Source organism: Drosophila subpulchrella, chromosome X (assembly GCF_014743375.2).
Source record: "Drosophila subpulchrella strain 33 F10 #4 breed RU33 chromosome X, RU_Dsub_v1.1 Primary Assembly, whole genome shotgun sequence".
NCBI classification, from domain to species: Eukaryota; Metazoa; Arthropoda; class Insecta; order Diptera; family Drosophilidae; genus Drosophila; species Drosophila subpulchrella.
Window position 1 is genome coordinate 20,665,088 of NC_050613.1, and position 19,528 is coordinate 20,684,615.

The window sequence follows — 19,528 nt, forward strand, 5'->3', positions numbered from 1 at the left end:
GAGCTCGACGAGGTATGACATTTCTCATTCTGACTTATATTTTTGTTATGGCAGCCAAAAAACCGAATTTTTATGGCGAAAAAAGGGTTTAAATTGTTGTCAAAAATACGAGATTCAGATTTTTGTCAAAAATGCGATATTTTTTTTCGGTTTTTCATCGTAGTTCAGCCAAACCAAGGCGTACAGCTAAAAGACCGACTGTTTTGAGCAGTTTGCTAAATATGCTAACGATCAAACGATCAGGCGTTTTTTAAACATCAGGCGCACATAAACGGTTAGCAGGTGTAAAAAGGATCAGCTGATTAGTTTAATATGACCTTCAATAGAGATGTCCTCGTGACTGTTCCCCTTTGTCACGGCCTAAGCAAATACATAGGACTAAACAGTTATTTCTTACATATCGTGACAAGCTCGTGACAAACTCGTGATGCGGCCATGGCTGCTCATCTCCAGTCTGCTCATGGTTCTGAAATAACGGTTGTTTTTTAAGGAGAAGGATTTCTATTGGTCGGTGGGGGGAGGGGAAATATGGTAAGGGCAGCCATTTTGAAAAATATAAGTTAATTCATAGTTACCAGCTGTCACCTGCTAAGTTTTCTATTTGCCTGGTGTCTCAAACCTATGAATCCCGTACTTTGAGTGAAAAAATGTTAAGAGGCCGTTTAAGGGCATTACATAATCCTACAACCTCCTGTGACTACAGTATAGCCGTCATACTTTGACAAACCTAAAATGTTATCTAAAAGTGATTTCAAAATCACAGTGATTTGTGTGGCACTCCCGTACATATCAAACGATAATCCTTTGCAAAATGAGGGTGCAAAAATACATTTATTAATTATTATTTAAAACAGTATGCCAAAAATAGTTGTTAAAATAAAATATTTTATATATTCTTAAAATGACGTTTAAAATTTCCTCTTATTTCCAAAGTTAAAAAAAAAATTAACCTTTAACTTACCTCTAAAACCCATAAAAAATCTCATTTGAATGTCCCCATGTGGTTTTCTGCCTAATCGATTTCAAATACACTTTTAGTATTTTTTTGGTTTTTTGTTATTGTAGAAAAGCTTTCTTTAATGGCGTATACACAGACAGACACGCGCACAGGCATACAGTCATATTATAATAACATTAATTTCTCTAGTACAATTTGTTTATGCATATACGTACATATAGGTATACATTTGCAATGGAGGTTGTTTATGGGAATGGGTTCAGGGGTCGTGGGTCGTGTGTAGTTGCCTATACATAAATAATCAGATACGATATGCTTTAGCTGTGGCATACACACATACATACATGTCTGGCCTAGGTCTAGGACTTAATCTAACCAAATGTCGTGTGCATCAGTATATAATATACATATATCAGCATATATCTAGATTTATAGTTACCATAGAAAAAAAAAAAAAAACAAAAAAAATTGGAAATCGTAGTAAACAAAAACACGGGGCGGACAATGGATGTGGGTGGACTAACTTAGGGCTAGGTGCTCCGCGTGGTGCTTCTGCCCCGCCTTGCTCTCCTGGTGGCGCTGCAGCGGCGGAATGGCGAACATCACCACGCCACTGATGGCGATCATAAGACCGGCCATCAGGAAGGCCGGCGCATACGAGTCCGTCAGATCGTACATCCAACCTGAAAGAACGAAATGAGCATTGTTATTCCCCGTCCTTGATCCCAAACTCCTTGATCTTGAACCCACCTCCAATGGGCGGACCTATGAAGCTAGCGATGCCCTGGAAGAGCAGCAGCAGGCCGAAGGCATTGGTCAGCTTGTCCAGTCCCAGCAGATCCACCAGGATCACCGAGGTCAGGCCCACATAGGCTCCAATCGTGAAGCCAAAGGCGATGCAGTAGAAGGCCAGGGACTGGTAGTCATGGCACAGCGGCACCATGGCAGTGGCTAATGGAGTGGATAGCCGTGGAAATGGTTAGACATAACATATACATAAGTGGGATATCCCAATCTCCGACTCACAAATTCCGCAGGCGGTGAGGCAGACATTGTAGACCAGCAGCCGGTTGACCCACGGCTTGTCCGATATGTAGCCCAGGATGATGCGGCCCACTGTGTTGGCCACTCCGATCGTGGCTATCAGGTAGCTGGCCTCCGTTTTGCTGATGTTCAGGGTCTCCGCGTAGGCGGCCACATAGAGATAGGGCACGTTGAAGCCGATGCTCGTGCAGAAATTGGACACGGAGAAGATCACGAAGATCACATCCTTCAGCAGGGAGAAGTTCATCATCTCGGCGAAAGTGTCGCGGGTCTCCTTGGAGCACGTGATGCAGCCGCAGCATTTGGTCTCCTCCTACAAAAGTGCAAGGGGTTAGCCCAAGTAGTTCCAAGGATCTTAAGATATGAGTACTAATCATTATGGCAGGGATTATAAATTCTCGTAAGGCAATAAGGCCAAGTAAGTAGGGCAGTAAGTAATGCTCTAAACACAAGTAGTTCCAAAGATCTTAAGATATGAGTACTAATCATTATGGCAGGGATTACAAATTCTGGCAAGACAATAAGGTCAAGTAAGTAGGGTAGAAAATCAAAGCTCTAAACCCAAGTAATTCCAAATTCCTTAACATTTTTAATCATTATTGGAAGAATTATAGATTCTTTTAAGCCTAATTAAAGCATTGTTACTGAAAACACGTGACGACAGCCCCTTAGGGTCACCCCAATGTAAGTTTTGGCATAGGTCAGGTGGTTCAATATCAACTGTTCCATCACCATGACTTGAAATAAACATGAAAAACCATGGAAATGTATGGTAATGAAGGCTCATGTTAATCAAATTTGATCGTCAATGAATATGCGCGTACTGGCGGACAGTCCATTCGCATAAGCGTATCGACCCACGAAGCCAGCTGGCAGTGCATTGTGTGCTCTGGTCCGTGGATAACCAGAGGAAATGGAGGAGTTCTTCGAGGACAGCGAGATATTCGTGACGGGCGGATCGGGTGTGGTGGGCAAGGCGCTGATCGAGAAGCTCCTGCGCTCCTGCAATGTCCGCCGCATCTACGTCCTGTTGCGTCCTCGCAGGCAGCTGTCGGCCCAGGAGAGACTCCTCCGGCTGCGCCAGGCGACGGTCTTCCACGTGCTGGCCGTCGAGAAGCCACAGGAGCTGGACAAAATAGTGGCGGTGCCGGGGGATGTCTCGCTACCGGGACTGGGCATCGATCCATCGATGGTGGAGCGCATGAGGGGCGTTTCCCTGGTCTACCACTGTGCCGCCACGGTGCGTTTCGATGAGCCACTCCGGGTGGCACTCCGCCTGAATGTCGGCGGCACCTTGGAGGCGCTTAAGTTCGCCGAGAACCTGCCCCATTTGCGCGCCTTCGTCCATGTGTCCACCTTCTACAGCAATCCCTATCTGAAGCGGGTGGAGCCCAAGGTGGGTGGGTTGGGTTGGTTGGTCTGGGTACATACTCCTTGTGACCCTTCTAGTCTGATCCTTGCAGTACTACTCCTCGCCGATGGACTGGCGATTGTGCCTGCGACTAATCGACGAAGTTCCAGACGACCGGATGCTCAACGCGCTCACAAGAAAGTAAGTGGGAATCGGGAAATTCTAGATCTACTTTTATTTATCCTTTAGAACATTTGTTCCAAAAATATATATGGTGAGTGGTCTTTTATGTCATAAAACCCAACAATTGGGTACTTTTTTGTTGGTTAATTTTGATTTCTCACTGTTCTTCTGAATGGATCTCTTATGCTCTATCCTTTGGTTCTGACAGGTTGATCGTAGGCTTTCCCAACACGTATACATTTACCAAAAACCTGGCTGAATCCCTGGTGAATGACTTCCGCCATCGCTTGCCGCTGATAGTTTACCGACCGTCCATAGGTAACCAGGGATGCCCAATAGGTAACTCCCATCCGAGACTTATAAAGATACTTCTAGTTCTGTTTGCCGTGGACGATCCGTCACCTGGTTTCTCGCCCTCTTTAATGGGCGCAATGGGACTGTTTGCTCTGGTGGGCGCTGGAATCCTGAAGACCGTCTACCTGGGCAAGGACATACGACTGGACATCACGCCGCAGGACATTGGCATCAAGAGCATGCTGTGCTACACGAAAAGGGGATCCGAGATCTATAAGCGGGGTCCGCCGAAGGAGCTGCCCGTCTACCTATCCTCATCCTGCACCCATGTGCCGCACACCTTCACCGAGATCGCCGAGCAAATGGACACGCTGGACTTGTGGCGGGACGTGGCCTTCGGGAAGAACCTGATGATACCGGGCTGCCATTACACGGACAAGCGGTGGGTCTACCAGTTCCTCGTCTTCACCAAGCAAATCCTGCCGGCCATGATCATCGATCTGCTCCTGAGGATCTTCGGCCAGAAGCCGATGCTGATGAGTGCAGTGCGGAAAGCCTACCAGACGCTGGAGGTGATGCAGCCCTTTATGTTCAACAACTATGACAGTCCCGGGGTTACGGACATGGAGTCACTGTCCAAGGAGAACGAGGGGTAGGAGTTGGTTGGAGTCTCATATCCTTATCATATCCATATCATCCTATTAAAACCCTTTGATTCTAGAACCGCTTTCAACTTGGATGCCTTCAACCATCCGGATATCCATGGCCTGGTGATTAAATCCTGCGGGGAAATGCTCCTTAGCATCCGAACGCACTTGTTGCGCGAGGATCCAAAAACACTGGGGCGCTCTAAGATTATCCTAAGAACGTGAGTAGTACTATATCACAGCCGCGGAATATTTTCATTTTTAAATAAAACTAATTTTTTAGGAAGGTCATATTCTACCGGCTGTTCCGCCTTTTCCTGCTCTACAAGATCATCTTATGGGTCTGGAGAAGCTATTTGTCGCAGCTCTTCTAGATTTCTTTTTTTTTTTTAATACTGTTATGTTTTTACTATTCTATTTTTTGTAATCCAAGTAGAGTTGAACTTGAAGTCAGCTCCCAAATAACAAACAAAGTTCTGTCCAGTCAGTCTTTATAAAAATAGTTTCTGTTGCCAAATCATGGAAGAATATAGGCATATCCAACTGAATGAAAATGAAGAGGTGCAAGAAAATGAAGAAATTGGGGCACCCGAGGCCCATCAGGAAAGTAATATTTTTAAGATCGCCTTGAAGCTGATTCTTCGCGCAGTCGGATGGCTATTGTGGCCCAGTGCGTTACATATATTCCTGTTCAAGTGCTGGCTTTCGGCGGTGGTGATTGTCGTTTTCGCAATGCTTTTCGACGAGTACCAGGAACGCACCATCGGATGTCCCGTCCCAAACGATTCCTGGCAGAACTGGCTGAAGGGACTCGTGGCCGAGCTGCGCTCCCATTTGGTGGAGGACTGTGACCGCAAGAAGCTGTCTTTCTTCCTACCCAGACCCAGGCCCCAGGATTGCAAGTGGTGTTTGATAACCCGATTTTTTTAGGGACCTGCCTTATGGCGCCCATACCCCGATCCCATATCCCACATTTTTTATATTTTTTTAAGGCTTAAGTTGAGTAAGCTATTTATATTTTATTTCGTTTTTAATACTCACTTGTTCTACATTTAAATGACTTTAATGGGAACGAAATTAAAGTATTCTGTCTCTATTACGAAAAGCTAACAGAATGCTAAACATATGAGCTGAGTGATGGTGAGTCTTATAATTCAGTTTCTAAAATAAAACTCAAATCTATTAATTACATAATATCACATTGAGTATTTGATATCTATTTTGTATGTATTCCTTAGGCTTACCTGTTTCTGTGCTATATTTTATAAAATTCTCTAGGGATAAATACCAACTTCTCGATTCACCTACCTAAATTAAAAAGTATTGAGTATCAAGGCAACTAATCAAGATCTTTTTATCAAAAAAAGGAGCTAAGATATATGGCTAAGCCATACCACACTTGGTAAGTCTCATAGTTAGGTTTCCAAAACAAATATAGTATATAATTTAATACCACATCAAGTTATAGTTTTATATTCTGTAAAAGTAACCTTGTTTTGTTTATTCCCAATAGCTCACCTGACTCTGTGACACATTGTTGCTTTGGCGAAGAGATCCATACCGCTTGATAACGCCGGATCCGGAAATGGAGCGGTTGAGGTCGTTTCTTGAGCTCACATAGTCGGGCAGGTTGTGCAGCGAGCCCTTGACACAAAGAAACACACAATTAGTTGCCGAGCTCTACAATCTAGATATCTGGATATAAGCCACACACCTGGTAAAGAGCATCTGGGCGGTACATGGTGCCACTGGCACTCCGCTCCCGATGGGCATCCCTCAGAGGAGTCAGCTGCAGCTGGCTGTGGCACTTGCGGGCGATGTCATCGTTGCTGGTGCTCTTCACCACCACCGCCTGCGGTGGGGTCACCAATGTGGGTCCCTGCCCATTGACGGCGCTATTTGAGTTGTTGTTCTAATCACACAAGTTATAGTTATAGCCATTAAAGGGGCAAGATAATTCGTAGGGGTTTACTTACCAAACTGGGCTTGAGGTTATGGCCCACACTATTGGATCGACAGAGGGCACCACCAGCTCCACCACCCGAAACCAGAGTATCTGTGCGCTGGGGCAGCTGTAGGTACTGATCCTTGGGCAGGATCTTTAGGGGCTCCAGCTCCGCCGGTGTGGTGTTCTCATCGATAATGGCCGACTTCTTGCCCAGCTTGGGCGTGCTCGGTGTGTTTGGCGGCGTCTGTGCGGATGCTGGTACCAGCTCCAAGGGACGGAACATCGCCCCAAAGATGATGCAGTTGAGCACGATGCCGCCGATGATCAGCATCGCCCCTCGCCATCCGTAGTTACCGATCAGGTACTCTGTGAGCGGGGCAAAGACGAAGGTGCCGAATCCGGAGCCGCAGACCGCGATGCCCGTGGCCAGGGATCGCCGGGCCTCAAAGTACTGGGTCACACTCACAATGGCCGGCAGATAGATGAGCCCAAAGCCCAGACCAGTTCCAAAGCCAATCGTGATGATCAGCGTGAGGACATTCTGGGCGAACATGCTCACGATGATGCAACTGGCGGCCAAGATGGCACCCGCTATGGTCACCGCTCGACATCCATAGCGATTCACGAACGACGAACTGATGGGTCCTGCAAATATATATATATATATTTTAGAAAAGTATCTATATATACCCCATGGATTCTACTTGCCAGAAGAGAAGGTAACGCCCACCATTATGGAGGCTATCCAGGCCGTGTAACCTTTGCCCTCGTTGAAATATTCCAGGAACTCATTGTAGAAGATGCCAAAGGAGTAGGTCATGCCATCGGCTGCAGATGAGAAAAGATCAGTTAGTTATATACTCGTATCATGAGCTTTATTTAAAGCCTGAAAGTAGGCCTTGAAATTTCTAGGCCCAAAAACTCCGGCCCAAAGTGGATTTCGTTCGATCAAACTGGTTACCAAGCGCTTGGCTCTTTGACAGGCCATAAATCAGTTTAGTTGGCAATTAATTACGGCTCCCAATTTTATCAGTATCGCAAACTATTTCCGTGGCTGGGCAATTACAGCCAAAACGCCGATAAGATTATCGCCTGGACACTTGGCCACAATTATCATCCAATTGATAGTTGTACCGCTCAAGTGGCGACTGTAGTCCACCTCCACTACACTAAACTACACTTCACTTCTCGTAAATCAGCCCCATATCAGACATATCGGGACCTTACGTTAGATAAGCCCCTCTTCCAAGCTTCCCCCGGCTAAACACTCTGATTTGCGGCGATTAGAGTGCTTAAAATATTTACGATCCCCCAAAAATACACGAAATTCTTTAATACTTTTATTCCCTGACCACTTTGGTTGCCGGGTCAGTCCAAGGCTGGTGGGTTTGATTTATGGCAGCAGTAAAGGCCTTAAAAGGTGGTCATGATTACCTGCCGGAGTTACCCAACACCAGTTGGTCAAGTCACCCCTTGGTTCCATTCGAAACCCATTGGAAATACGAAAAATTCGGACATGAAAATGGGTTTAAATTTTGACCCCCGTTTAAAAGACAATTTTTAATGTAGAACATAAGAGAATTCAACCACGAACTCATAGGGGCATCCCACTTCAAAATAGGGATCGAATAGCTCAAGTTATGGAATCTAGAAGTGTCGTTTTCGGATCCCATTTCGAATACCATTAAAAAAAAGGAAAAATCGAACATGAAAATGGGCTTAAATTTTGACCGTCGTTTAAAAGACAAATTTTAATGTAGAACATAAGAGAACTCAACCACAAACTCATAGAGGTATCCCACTTCTAAATCGGGATCAAATAGCTCAAGTTATAAATTCTTGAAGTGCAGTTTTGGGGTCCCATTTCGAATACCATGGGAAATACGAAAAAATTGGACATGAAAATGGGCTTAAGTTTTGACCCTCGTTTAAAAGAAAAATGTTGATGGAGGTATCCCACTTCCAAATCGCGATCCAATTACCCAAGTAATGAAGTTTTGGGTTCCCATTCTTTGATGGTAATGACCTGTGTTCTGTTGGACACCCCGAGGGGAAGGTGCAAGGTGTAATTGACTTTCACTTACTGACTATGTGTATCATGAAGGAGCCGAAGACCACCACCCAGCCCCATCCGCCGTCCGGTGGAGTCGGCTGTCGCTCGAGATCCATTTCGCAGGTCTGCTCATGCTGCTGCTGGGATTTTCTGCGGGCCGGCGGTCCGTGAACCATTTTGTTGGTATCGCCCTGGGCTTATTGCTCCGGTTCCCAAATGAACTTTGACCCGGTCTCCACTGCTCCACTCTCCTCTGCTGGATGTTGCACCTGCTGATGGTATATTCCTTTTAAAGCCAACGGCTCATATTGCGCCAACTGAAATGTAAGTATAGGTAAATGAACATAAGTCAACAAAGTGAATTAATTGCCCCGCCCAGCTTGAAAATATTAAAAACACGTGATGAAGAGGATGTTGTTAGGAGATTGTTGTTGCTGTTCCTAGAGTGTCTGCGGTCATTATCAGCCGAGCTCAACCAAAATACATAGAATCTGCTAAACAAAAAAAAAGCAACCAAAACATATTGCTTTTAATGTAATCAGTTGGAAACGTGCAATTGCCGGGGATAAGGCCAAATAATAGACTTTGTGGAAATATATAATCATATATTTCATTTCATCATTATGATGATTAAGTTGTACATCTTGTTTGGCTAAATAAGTTAAATTTAGAATTGAAATAAAGCGAAGCAAACCAAATCGAAGCAGTTATCAGGCTCTCGGTGACCTCTTAACCCCTCCCACCCAGTCCCTCCCCTTCCTCGTTGGCATAATACCTATCTTCACCGTTATTTGGCAGATTCCGATTCCACTCACATTTCCATTGTCCGTCGATCGTATAAGCAAGAAGTATCATTATATATGTATAGTACATATTAAGGCACTCGGGATCTGGATGTGGCTTATCAGGCGGGGCTCAGAAAAACACCCTATAGACTATATAGTCTATAAAAGATCGGTGCTGAGCTGTTTGCCATTCGGACCCCCAGCGATCAGCACGGAAATTCTTTCGTTTATGCGGACCAAAAATCGCGAAACAGGGAGTTTTCTTTAATATTTCTTAATAATCTCTTAGGAGTGTTAAGGTATTCAAATGTTTCGGTAAATATATACTTTCTGATAGAGAATTAGCGGTTCTAAGTCACTTTCAGGCACTTCAGACAACTCTAATTACTAATCAAGGTGTGAATTACTTTCGTTTATTGCCGTGCCGTGTTGTTTGGCTCTCGTCTCTTCAGCTGCAGCCCACAAATAGATACGCCCTATCGAATATAGAATATATGCATATAACCTATATGCATTGCACATGTATCTCCAGAAGTGATGCCTGCTCAATCATCGTTGTTATTGCTGCGTTTTTGTCAAGTGAAAACAAAGCGCAAAAGTTGCAACAATGCCGCAAGATAATTGTGACGTGATAAAGCAGATGTGTGTGGTGTGGGGGGGGGGGGGGGGGGGGGGGTGTTATATTTTCCCCTAGACTGAACAAAAACAAATGCTATTTCACTTTTCCAAAGCCATATCAGCAAGTACTTGATATGCACACACATTACAATGAAAGCCAGGCATGAACAAAAGCTAAAACTCAACCTAAAATTGATTAGAGGCGAACAATCGAAGCATGATGGTTGGGGAGGGGCGTTACTATATGTTACTATATATTACACTATATATTGCTCGCTCTAAATCAACAGGAAACGCATCCCCAGCATCTTAAACTTGTGTATATGAAATGATTCATCCGTCGGCGTCGCTCTTTTGTGCAATCACAGACAATTAAAACAAAACAAATCAAATCAACGCAAAATGAGAGCCATTTTATACGGCTTGTATCTCTAGAATAGAATCTCTAGAAATTCGGCATTATCACAGAGTTCAGCAAAAAATGACCATGACATTAAGGCTTTTGTCTCGAAAACGTTTTCTTCTAATTGCCGACAAAGTGATTGCGCATACGCAAGGTTGGCGGCATTGAGTAAAGGAATTTTTTTATTGTGTCCACACGGAATACACTTATATTATTGACCGCAATTCATCTGCTTATTATAAGTTATTTTCATCTAAAAGCGAAAAATTTGCCATTTTTTTAAGCGTATGTATTTAAAACTCCTAAAACTATGTTATGAACCGGTTGCCAACTGGACCGTAATCGGGTTATTACTGTTCGGTTCTATCATAAGTACCCCCGAACCCCCTCCATTTGTTTATCTTGCACTTTCGCCTGGCAACGACACCAATACCCCTCCTCAAAAGCGATAGCACTCGGACTGGATGCACTCAGTCACCCGGCCATCGGATGGGGGGCACTGCGAGGAGACTTTGCCCTTGACCCACACCCATAACACCCATAACCATCACCGAGTGATAGCCCCAAAAATGTGACAAAATGTGCGCAGTAAGCAAAATGCAATATCAGCAGCAGAAAAATCAACCAAAAAAGAAGGAGCAACACGAACGTTCGATTACGTGAGTGCACCGAAAAGAATTTTTTTATTTCTTTACAGAAATTAATATAACACAAATTGTTTCTTCATATTTGTTATATTTTTAACAACCCCTCTATATTTTTAAAGTTGGAACATTTAGTATTTAACTTTCAAGGTAATCACATATATTTTTTTGTGTGTGCGGCATTATTTTGCATGGTTTCTGTTATTGTTCTTGTTTCTCGGCAGATTGCAGCGTTTTGGTGACTAGCAAGTGTCGTTGAACCACGAGTAGCAAAACAAACAAATGCGAGTTGCCAAAAAAAGGAGGCTATACCAAAGGTGATAAAGAGCACTTGCATGTGACATGAAAATTAGTCACCCCCCTCCCTATATAGGTGTACTGCATATACCACCCATTTCCAGTTCTTAGCTCTTTAATTATGAGAATTATGAGGACGGCTTAATTGTATTCCCAGCAGGCTTTGTCTTGCCAGATTTATGGCTCGGTTATCCTTGCCCGGTTCAAACTGCATCTCAGCTGGAAAAGCTGTTGTGCATCGGTCATTCGCACTTTGTTTATTATGAAATTAATTCACTTTGCTTGGCACTAAATGAATTTCAGCTTTTGCGGTCACGGATTTTTAATTGCTTTGGCCTTGGACTTACAGACTTTGTGTGTCACTTCCCAGTCGGAATCCCAGTCGGAGTTCCCGCCACCCCCCATGACCTCCCATCAATCAGAGGCACCTGACCAGGCTGTTGAACCTGGTCAGGGAAAGATACTGACCCACTAACCGGATTCCACGGGCTTCGTATAGATTAAATTAGATGGGTATTCCAGGGGGGAGTGCGAGCAAGTAAAGGCTTTCTAATTGGGTTGCCAAGGAGGAAAGGAGTTCTTTTCATTTTAACTCTTACTTTCGATTTATTTATTTATTATCATACACTATTTTATTGAACTTCCCAATAGTTTAAATAATTACCTACATATGAATATTACTCCATACCTAAAGAATGACCTCGATACCCATTCCTATCCCCATATTATCCCCTCATATTACACGTACACCTCTGTTTAATATTCCCACTTCCCTCTGATACCGATCAATCTTTCTCAACGATCTTGTCAACATGGGTTTGGACCTTCGGATTAAGTCAATATCAATATGGAGAGCTATCAATATCGATCATGGCCACCTGTTAAGCGACCGAGGGGTAAGGGTAACGAATGCTCAATCTGTTTTTTCCTCTCCCACGTTCTATGTCTACAGGCACACCAAATAAAAAAAAAATAAACCGAAAATAAAGAAGAAAATCCGTTTAAAAATAGTTCCGACGAGAAATGCATTCTCGATATTTGGATGGTCTTTCGATTTGGTTTTACTCCAGGCCGATTGGGGATTCGTAAACAGAGAGATGATCCAATCGGGGATAACAATTATGACATTCAGCATTATGGCACCTAATTGTACAGTTAAGCCGTAAATCGCCTTATCCTTATCTGATCGAGCCGACTTACCTTTCGTGTTGTGGGCTATGTACGCCTTCAATGAAGTAATTAATTAGTTGCACTCTTTCGCTTTATTTCTGTTAATGTTTCATTTACTTTATTGCCACAGTGTGCGAATTTTTTACGACTTTGTTGACAATTTGTGTTCTTCACGTTACAGTTGCAATTGTCCAATCGTTGAGATTATGGATTGCACGGGGCGTTGAGTGTTCAATAAAACTGAATGAAATTGATTCCGATTGATCGTATCGCGCTCTAGTTATGGCAGTTAACGTAAGAGGTCCTTGACAACTGGCCACACTTGATGGGTCCTTGCTTCTTTTGGCGATTTGGTCACACTTAACGGTTGCTTAATGACGGTTTAAGCACGGACTTCGGCTTGTCACTTAACTTATTGATGTTCTTTTACTTGTTTCTGAATTCCGTGAGCGTGATATTACTTTTGGCGAGACGCAACCGATGTCGCTGTTAGCAGGCGACCAAATAAAATTAAATGCGGACTGGGTAAGAGCAAAACGTCGAGCAGACCGAGCAGAAGAAGGAACGGAACGGCGGCAAAGAAAAAGCAAACACTGAAAGCACACTCTCTCTCTTCTCCTCTCTCTCTCTCTGCGCCCGGCTCTTCTTGGAACGGTACCCTTATCAGTGGTCAGCCATATGGAGGGTATTACTATATAGAGAGCTCTGGGAGAGAGCAACCAAGTGATCGGACTCAATCCGCTTTGAATTATAGAAACCTTATCAGTTTATAATTTTTCTACAGGTTTTTTTCCCTCAAATTGTTGTCCACAGACAAATAACACGGGTTTTTCGGGTGGTTCAGGGAGGCGGGTGGTCCCAAGGGGTGTCTCAAATGCTTACGCTTTTATGGGCTTGGTGTTAAATATTAATTAACAAATTTGTTGAACTGTGCGTAAAACGAAATCACAACGGCCATAAAAAGAAAATACAATCATAACAAATTGTATACAACAGACTATTAGTCCCATGCAGGGGACTACAATACTCTATAAAAAAAATTGTTGTTGTTCATCTTTAATTGGACATTATTTTTAAAAGTATTATTGTTATTAGGGTGATTAACTTTTTAACCCAAAATATAAATTGTATTTTTTAAATGATTGTTTGCTCCAATAATAGAGCATTTTAGAGAGTGTTTCAAATTGTATCCGTAGGCGAAGTTAAGCATAGTGGGGCAACCCTACCTGTTTCATGTAATAAAATGTTAGCTTAAAAATTCTATTATTTATATTTCAGATTTGGTTATTTAATTTATAGAACACTTTAAACTTCTACTTAACTTATTCTGTACATTACCTGTACATTGCAGTCTATTGCAGATGAGGTGATAGAACGAACGAAATCGCCTTCTAACTTCCACTTCACTAAAAAGTAGTGACAAATTAAGGTCGATAAGACATGTTCTTTACAATCCACAGCGAACGGTAAATACTCTATATGAGGTAAATGGAGCGTATATTTAACTTTCCCTCTGCTCACGGGCTTCCCTGGCCTATGAAGCACTGTGCATGAGGAGTCACACATAGTCATAGAAAATTCAGTTACCATTGATCAACATTGGAAATCCGACATGACCGCGCTTCGCACTGATCGCATAATTTGATGAGCAAATAGTGCCGCTTAAAGCTATAAATATACACAAGACCCCAAGACTAGACCGATGGCAATCGGTCACAGGTTGGCCAGTGGTTGACCACCCAAGATGAATTGGTCGACCAACCCGTGATCCTATATGTACGCCCCATTACCTCCTGCCCTCTGAAAAACCCCTTTTCCCCTCGGTCATTTATGATTGTCGTAATGCGACAATATTGATAACCGATTATACCAGGCGATTGATAACGCCTTCGCCGCAAAGTGGACTTATTCTATTTCTATATACAGGAACGGGAACGGGAACGGGAGCGGAGCTGGGATTGGGAATCAATTCCGCATAGTGCGTCCAAGGGTGGCCATGCCACGCCCCATTTCCAGCTGATAAGATAGTGGAGTCCGGGTTAGATGAAATGGAGCGCCACTGCAGGCTCAACTTGCTGCAAGGAGCGAAATGGGGCCCGAACAGGAATCTTTTACCAGGCATCTGTTTACCCAGGTGCCATGTGTCAGATTTGACAACACCCAGGCAGATGTCAAGTGTCAAACCTTACAGACTTCCTAGTCAGCCAACCAATTCAACATATATTTCGTACCATACGGAGCTCGTAAGTTGGTTTTTTCCTTAACCCTTTCTTAAGGTTCCAGAAACTTATATTATCCTGGCCTTCAGTCTCTTCTGAATATATTTCTTAGCAATGGATCTCTCTGAACTGGAAACCCAATACAATTGGCGCAGGTCCGCTTTTGGCATGCGCGAAGAATCTTTCGAGAGGCCATGGAAATACTACTTCAACGGTCCTACCGATCCTGTCCAGCTCTTCCAGTGGATATTATCCTTGGATCTGCCCATGTTGGAGGACGAGACACCGCCCCCGAGTTTCTATTACGATTTGGTGGAGACGAAGGGCATTAAACTGGACCGAAGTGTTTACAGCGGAAAGCTTCTCGTAACCCTCGGTAGTCAGACAGTACAGCCAGAAGAACCGAGGCAGGAACTCCCGAATCCGATACCGTTGACAGCTGAGGACTTGGAGCCGTCAACATCTCGGGGCATTAAGCCATTAACATCTGGCGCAATTGAAGATAAAGTACCATCACCTTCTGCAGATATGAAATCAGAACAACTAAATTCTGCAGAACCATACCTTCACGATGATACAATGTCATCTTATTCCGGAGACACCATACTACCATCGCCCAGAGATATAAAGCCCCCAATGTTGGTGGAAATGGGAACTGGTCCCGACGAGGCATACCAGCCCAAGTTGACGGAAATCGGAACTTGTACCGATGAGGCAAAGCTGCCCGAGTTAGTGGAAACGGCATCTGGTTCCGATACAGTTGCGACAGAGGATTTAACACCGCCAGCTGAGGAGCAATATCCACCGAACCATCTATCGATGGGCTACTTCATTAAGACGGCCGTCCTGACGATTTCCGTGCTGCACACCCTATATGTACTGTGCAAGATCGCCTTCGGGCCATCCATTGCCTATGGCTGGGAAACCTGGATTGCTCCGCCGCCCATCGAGGAGAAACCCCTATCCTTTCCCGCCAGCATTTGGCAACTTGTGCTCGACAAACTGACGGATCTGCGTAATCTATTCGCCTAACTCCGCTCCTGGGATCGCAAACATTGATAGTTTCGATCCGAGCGGGCTATTTATAAACCCCATCCAGCTATTTTTACGCCTCATCGCGACTCAGCTATGGTTCCAGTTGCAGTTACAATTCCATTCGATTTCTTCGCCACCGACATCCATCCACTGTCTATTTTGTTGTTGTACCCGTTCTTGGCGACGCCGGAGATTACGAGAAACACGAAGTTCCCGAATATTCGGAATGCTGTTGTTGTGTACCCAAGAATAAGCGATAAGCCTCGAAACCTACACGAATCTCGGTCAATAGCTCACCGATCAGATCAGATCTATAGCCAAATAAATACCAAGCTGAGTCCCCGATTTTAAATCTCGCTCTTTCTTTTCTTCTCTATGTGGAATGTGTAAAATATTCCATGGCGCTAGTTATGCGTTATCCCCCCCAATCCGCGAATCCGCCGATCCGTGGCCAATGATCCCAGAGTCCCAGACCCGTCTTATCGGTGTCAAAAACGTATTGCTTATTGTACTTTTATAGGTGCATTCACTTGAATTTTTCCAATTCCAATTCCGAACCGAAACGGAACTCGATCCCAACTGGCGTCATCGCATACTGGGCACAGATGGAACATTCCCGCAACTAACTGAGCATACATGGAGATCAATGATGGCAAATATGAGGGCCTTACGTATACCAGTCTGTTTCAGTGGGTCTAAAAGGCAAATCTGTTCAAAAGTTCATAATTATAAACTAGTATAATATATAATATGATATAATATATGTAATTTTACAAGTAAGCTGCATCTGAAATCAGATATAAGCTGAGTTTTTAAAATCATTTTTAGAACCATTTTGGAACTTAAAAAGTTTGTTTATAAGTCCTCTAATTTTCTATAGGTTAATATAATATTTTAAAATTTGACTTAGCAATAGACATTTAAGCAACCCAAGCGAAAGCCCTTGAAAATCCTTAACTGCCGGCTTCTTTAATCATTGCGATTTTCATATCTATTCTGAGGGCCCTTTATCGGCGTTTTGTGGCCAGGCCACTTGCCTAGCACCAACTATTGATTTAATTGCAGCTGACGGCCAAGGAAACTTCTGGGCCGGAATCTTCGCTGCACGTCAACGTCAGACAGGCGAAAAGCCGGAAAATTGAGCTGCCAGGGAAAGCGCAGAGCAGGCCAATGGCATAATGTGCATGCAAATTAGCTGACAAAACAAGATTGACATTCGGCAATCAGCGGCGAATTGTCTGCATCGACCATTTTGTTATTTCACTACTTTTTTTTTCCACTTCTCACGAAACATGCCGCATTGCCATTTTCCCTGCCGCAGGCCAAAAGCCAACTATAAGAACTGGTTAAAGGCAAGGCAAATGCCAAGACCAAAGGCCGCGAAAAATCTGAAAAATCGGAGATGGGGCCCAAAAGGGGCAAGGACGACGACCCAAGGCACAGGATTTTCAACTATATATGTATGTGGTATGGATGTGTAGTATCTGGGCAGGTCGTTTGCTCTGCCGCCGCCTTCTATTTAACATGCACTCGTCAGAAGCGCTGGGCCGCATTAATATTGCAGCGGTGGGCAGGACGAAAGTCGATCCCAGGGGCGGGACTTTCCGCAGCCACCTGTTGATTGCCCCTTCCGCATAGCGCCATCACCTCTGGTGTCCTGGTATCCTACCATCGGATATGCACAGGCACACACTGGCAAACAGGCAGGGGGTCAAGCCGATAGCAGGGCTCATTTTGCTAGGATCCATCACCAGGGAACTTGGGAAGTATTCAAATAATTTCACCTAGTGGGTGGGTTTCACAAAAGTGGGATATGTTTTCGGGAAAATCATCAACACTTGCAGGAAGGCAAACTATTTGCTTGGAATCTCCTTTGAAATCAGCTTGTGGTTATAAAGGTGTCTAAAAGTATGCAGTAAAAAAATAACGTTGCTCTTTAAACAGAATCCACCTGACTTTCGGACTCAAAATATATTGTTGCATACTTTGTAGCACCTTTATAGGCGGTTTCAAAGCTCTAATAATTTCGGTATTTTTTTAAAACACTTTGTATTAACTTAAAGTGAATGAAAGTAAATATTATTTGCAGTAATATAATATATATATATATATTTATATCCCTGAAGTGCTAGTATTGCGACCTCAATAGTAGCTTTCCCGTGTGAGTTGTCGTAATTATGCACGGACTAATGAAAGACATGCGCTCTCGAGCGAAAACAACTCGGTTTACACTCAAAACATCGGTTTGGACATGAGAGCCCAGCTATGCGGGACTGTACCTGCAAGTTTATATCTTAAATATATGCTGAGAATGATCAAAGGACTTTCAAAACTGTCCAATTGGCACAAGTTTCGCACAGCATCCGCTGAAGTTTCATAAACTATCTTCCTAGCTGTTGTCACTGTACTTTCGCTTTCACTTGCTCTTCCCTCCTTCCTTCCGGGACTACCTTTCACTACTTTCTCCGCCTGGATGCGATGCACGTGCCGCTAGTGTGTGTGTGACAGGTGGTTATATCAATGCACCCGAGTTCGCCCCCCGGCGTCACGTTCTCACTCGGCTACAATGCGTTATGCATATGCAGTGATGGCAAGGGCGGCCCTTTTTTACTAGTTGCAACACTTGGCACTGGGATTATGGAAAAAGGTTACCCAAAAAAGACTACATTTTATGGAAATCCTCTAGGGTCCAGAAGTACCATGCTTTATGCTATAGTAATTTTGTGGTTCGCTTCGGTATTTACAATGTACACGGCAAAAAGTACTTCATATGTACATATATCCAAATAAAAGGTAACAAAGGCTAAAGGTTAAAGGGTTCTTCATGAAACGGGGCTTTCCAATTTCAAAGGATAATTAAAGCCTATTATTAGATTTCAATGTTTTCTGGTCGGATGGGGGATTTGATTTTTAGGAATTTATGATATGATTTACTTACCCTATTCGACTCTAGAACTAAAACCATATTTCTAAGCTTAACTGACCCAAAGCAATCCAATCCATTATTCTATATATTGATACTCTAAGATATCTATTCTTATTAGATATTTTAAGGGGTATATTTTATGTCCGGATAGGTAATAAACTGGACGTGTGTACTACCTATTACATTGCACTTGGCCACTTACCCTTGCACTTTCCGATGAACCGGCACGTGGCACGTGATGCGACTGGTCGATCCTTGGGTCACGGACACCGATACGGATTGGGATACGTGAATGGACACTTGAACCACAAAAGGCGGTAGCCGGAGCGGTCGAAAATCGAACTTGGTCGCGTGATTAATTGGCAATCGCTTGGCCGTGGACTCCAGCGACCCGTATCCGTAATTGGCCAAATGGGCGGCCATCCGCTGTCCGTTAACCGTTTGCCGGACTGTCGAAACGAACCGAATAGAATCGAATCGAATCGCACCGAACCGGACGGAACGGGCTTGAAGTCACCGTTTTGGCCAGGCCAGCCTGCCTGCCGCCTGAAAACATTCTGGCCGCTTGAGCTTTGCTTGTGACTTGATTTTGAAATGAAATGCAGCGCCGATTCTAGTGAGCTTTTTAACTTTTCCACTGAGCTTTTCGTAAAGGTAACCCCCAACCTCCACACCCACCCATTCTCCATTTTCCGAAACCCTACTCACGTTAATCACGTACTGCCCAAAACTCAGATAACATATGCTTTGCACTTCCTTCTCACAGCTGTACTTACATAATCATATCCCATGCATGTCCTCATTCCACGACCACTTGTTGTCGATGGTCATAAGGTCATAAGTCATAAGCCACTTGTTGCATGGCGCAGATCTACCGGCTCTTAAGCTCCTTGTAAGGTTGCCCAATTAGGGCTGCTCTTCTGTTGTTCAGGAAGCAGCTGGTACTGGACGGT

At 43.9% G+C, this 19,528-nt stretch overlaps 3 protein-coding genes across 5 annotated transcripts; 2 read left to right on the forward strand and 1 right to left on the reverse strand.

Moving 5' to 3' along the window:
- Positions 1-812: 812 nt before the first annotated feature.
- On the reverse strand, positions 813-19,108 carry LOC119556287 (monocarboxylate transporter 12). Of its 2 annotated transcripts, none has more exons than XM_037868343.1 (9): positions 18,778-19,108; positions 8,510-8,795; positions 7,134-7,253; positions 6,454-7,070; positions 6,192-6,389; positions 5,996-6,121; positions 1,985-2,315; positions 1,709-1,909; positions 813-1,641 (listed from the first exon to the last, which is right to left on the reverse strand). In XM_037868343.1, the coding sequence occupies exons 2-9, from the start codon at positions 8,652-8,654 to the stop codon at positions 1,478-1,480; spliced, it is 1,902 nt and encodes a 633-aa protein (XP_037724271.1). In that variant the 5' UTR covers positions 8,655-8,795; positions 18,778-19,108; the 3' UTR covers positions 813-1,477. The 2 variants fall into 2 exon arrangements, with proteins under 2 accessions (XP_037724271.1, XP_037724270.1); XM_037868342.1 differs by lacking the exon at positions 18,778-19,108 and adding an exon at positions 12,426-12,904.
- Positions 2,862-4,979, forward strand: LOC119556288 (fatty acyl-CoA reductase wat). 2 transcript variants are annotated; one of them, XM_037868344.1, is made up of 6 exons: positions 2,863-3,398; positions 3,466-3,554; positions 3,745-3,854; positions 3,912-4,482; positions 4,552-4,698; positions 4,761-4,979. In XM_037868344.1, exons 1-6 carry the CDS (start codon positions 2,916-2,918, stop codon positions 4,849-4,851), a joined length of 1,491 nt encoding a protein of 496 aa, XP_037724272.1. In that variant the 5' UTR covers positions 2,863-2,915; the 3' UTR covers positions 4,852-4,979. The 2 variants fall into 2 exon arrangements, with proteins under 2 accessions (XP_037724273.1, XP_037724272.1); XM_037868345.1 differs by lacking the exon at positions 4,761-4,979 and having other exon boundaries at positions 2,862-3,398; positions 3,912-4,492; positions 4,552-4,679.
- LOC119556289 lies at positions 14,547-16,001 on the forward strand. The gene is made up of 2 exons (XM_037868346.1): positions 14,547-14,638; positions 14,704-16,001. The coding sequence occupies exon 2, from the start codon at positions 14,729-14,731 to the stop codon at positions 15,644-15,646; it is 918 nt and encodes a 305-aa protein (XP_037724274.1). The 5' UTR covers positions 14,547-14,638; positions 14,704-14,728; the 3' UTR covers positions 15,647-16,001.
- Positions 19,109-19,528: the final 420 nt, after the last annotated feature.

What these genes read in the sequence shown, in the direction of transcription:
- LOC119556288 (XM_037868344.1), top strand. Translation starts at nt 2,916, where the DNA reads ATGGAGGAGTTCTTCGAGGACAGCGAGATATTCGTGACGGGCGGATCG. An exon ending in CTGTCCAAGGAGAACGAGGG is followed by an intron (nt 4,483 to 4,551) that starts GTAGGAGTTGGT and finishes CTTTGATTCTAG; the next exon opens with AACCGCTTTCAACTTGGATG. An exon ending in TCTAAGATTATCCTAAGAAC is followed by an intron (nt 4,699 to 4,760) that starts GTGAGTAGTACT and finishes CTAATTTTTTAG; the next exon opens with GAAGGTCATATTCTACCGGC.
- LOC119556289 (XM_037868346.1), top strand. Translation starts at nt 14,729, where the DNA reads ATGGATCTCTCTGAACTGGAAACCCAATACAATTGGCGCAGGTCCGCT.
- LOC119556287 (XM_037868343.1), bottom strand. Translation starts at nt 8,654, where the DNA reads ATGGTTCACGGACCGCCGGCCCGCAGAAAATCCCAGCAGCAGCATGAG. An exon ending in GGGCGTTACCTTCTCTTCTG is followed by an intron (nt 7,071 to 7,133) that starts GCAAGTAGAATC and finishes ATATATTTGCAG; the next exon opens with GACCCATCAGTTCGTCGTTC. An exon ending in ATAACCTCAAGCCCAGTTTG is followed by an intron (nt 6,390 to 6,453) that starts GTAAGTAAACCC and finishes TTGTGTGATTAG; the next exon opens with AACAACAACTCAAATAGCGC.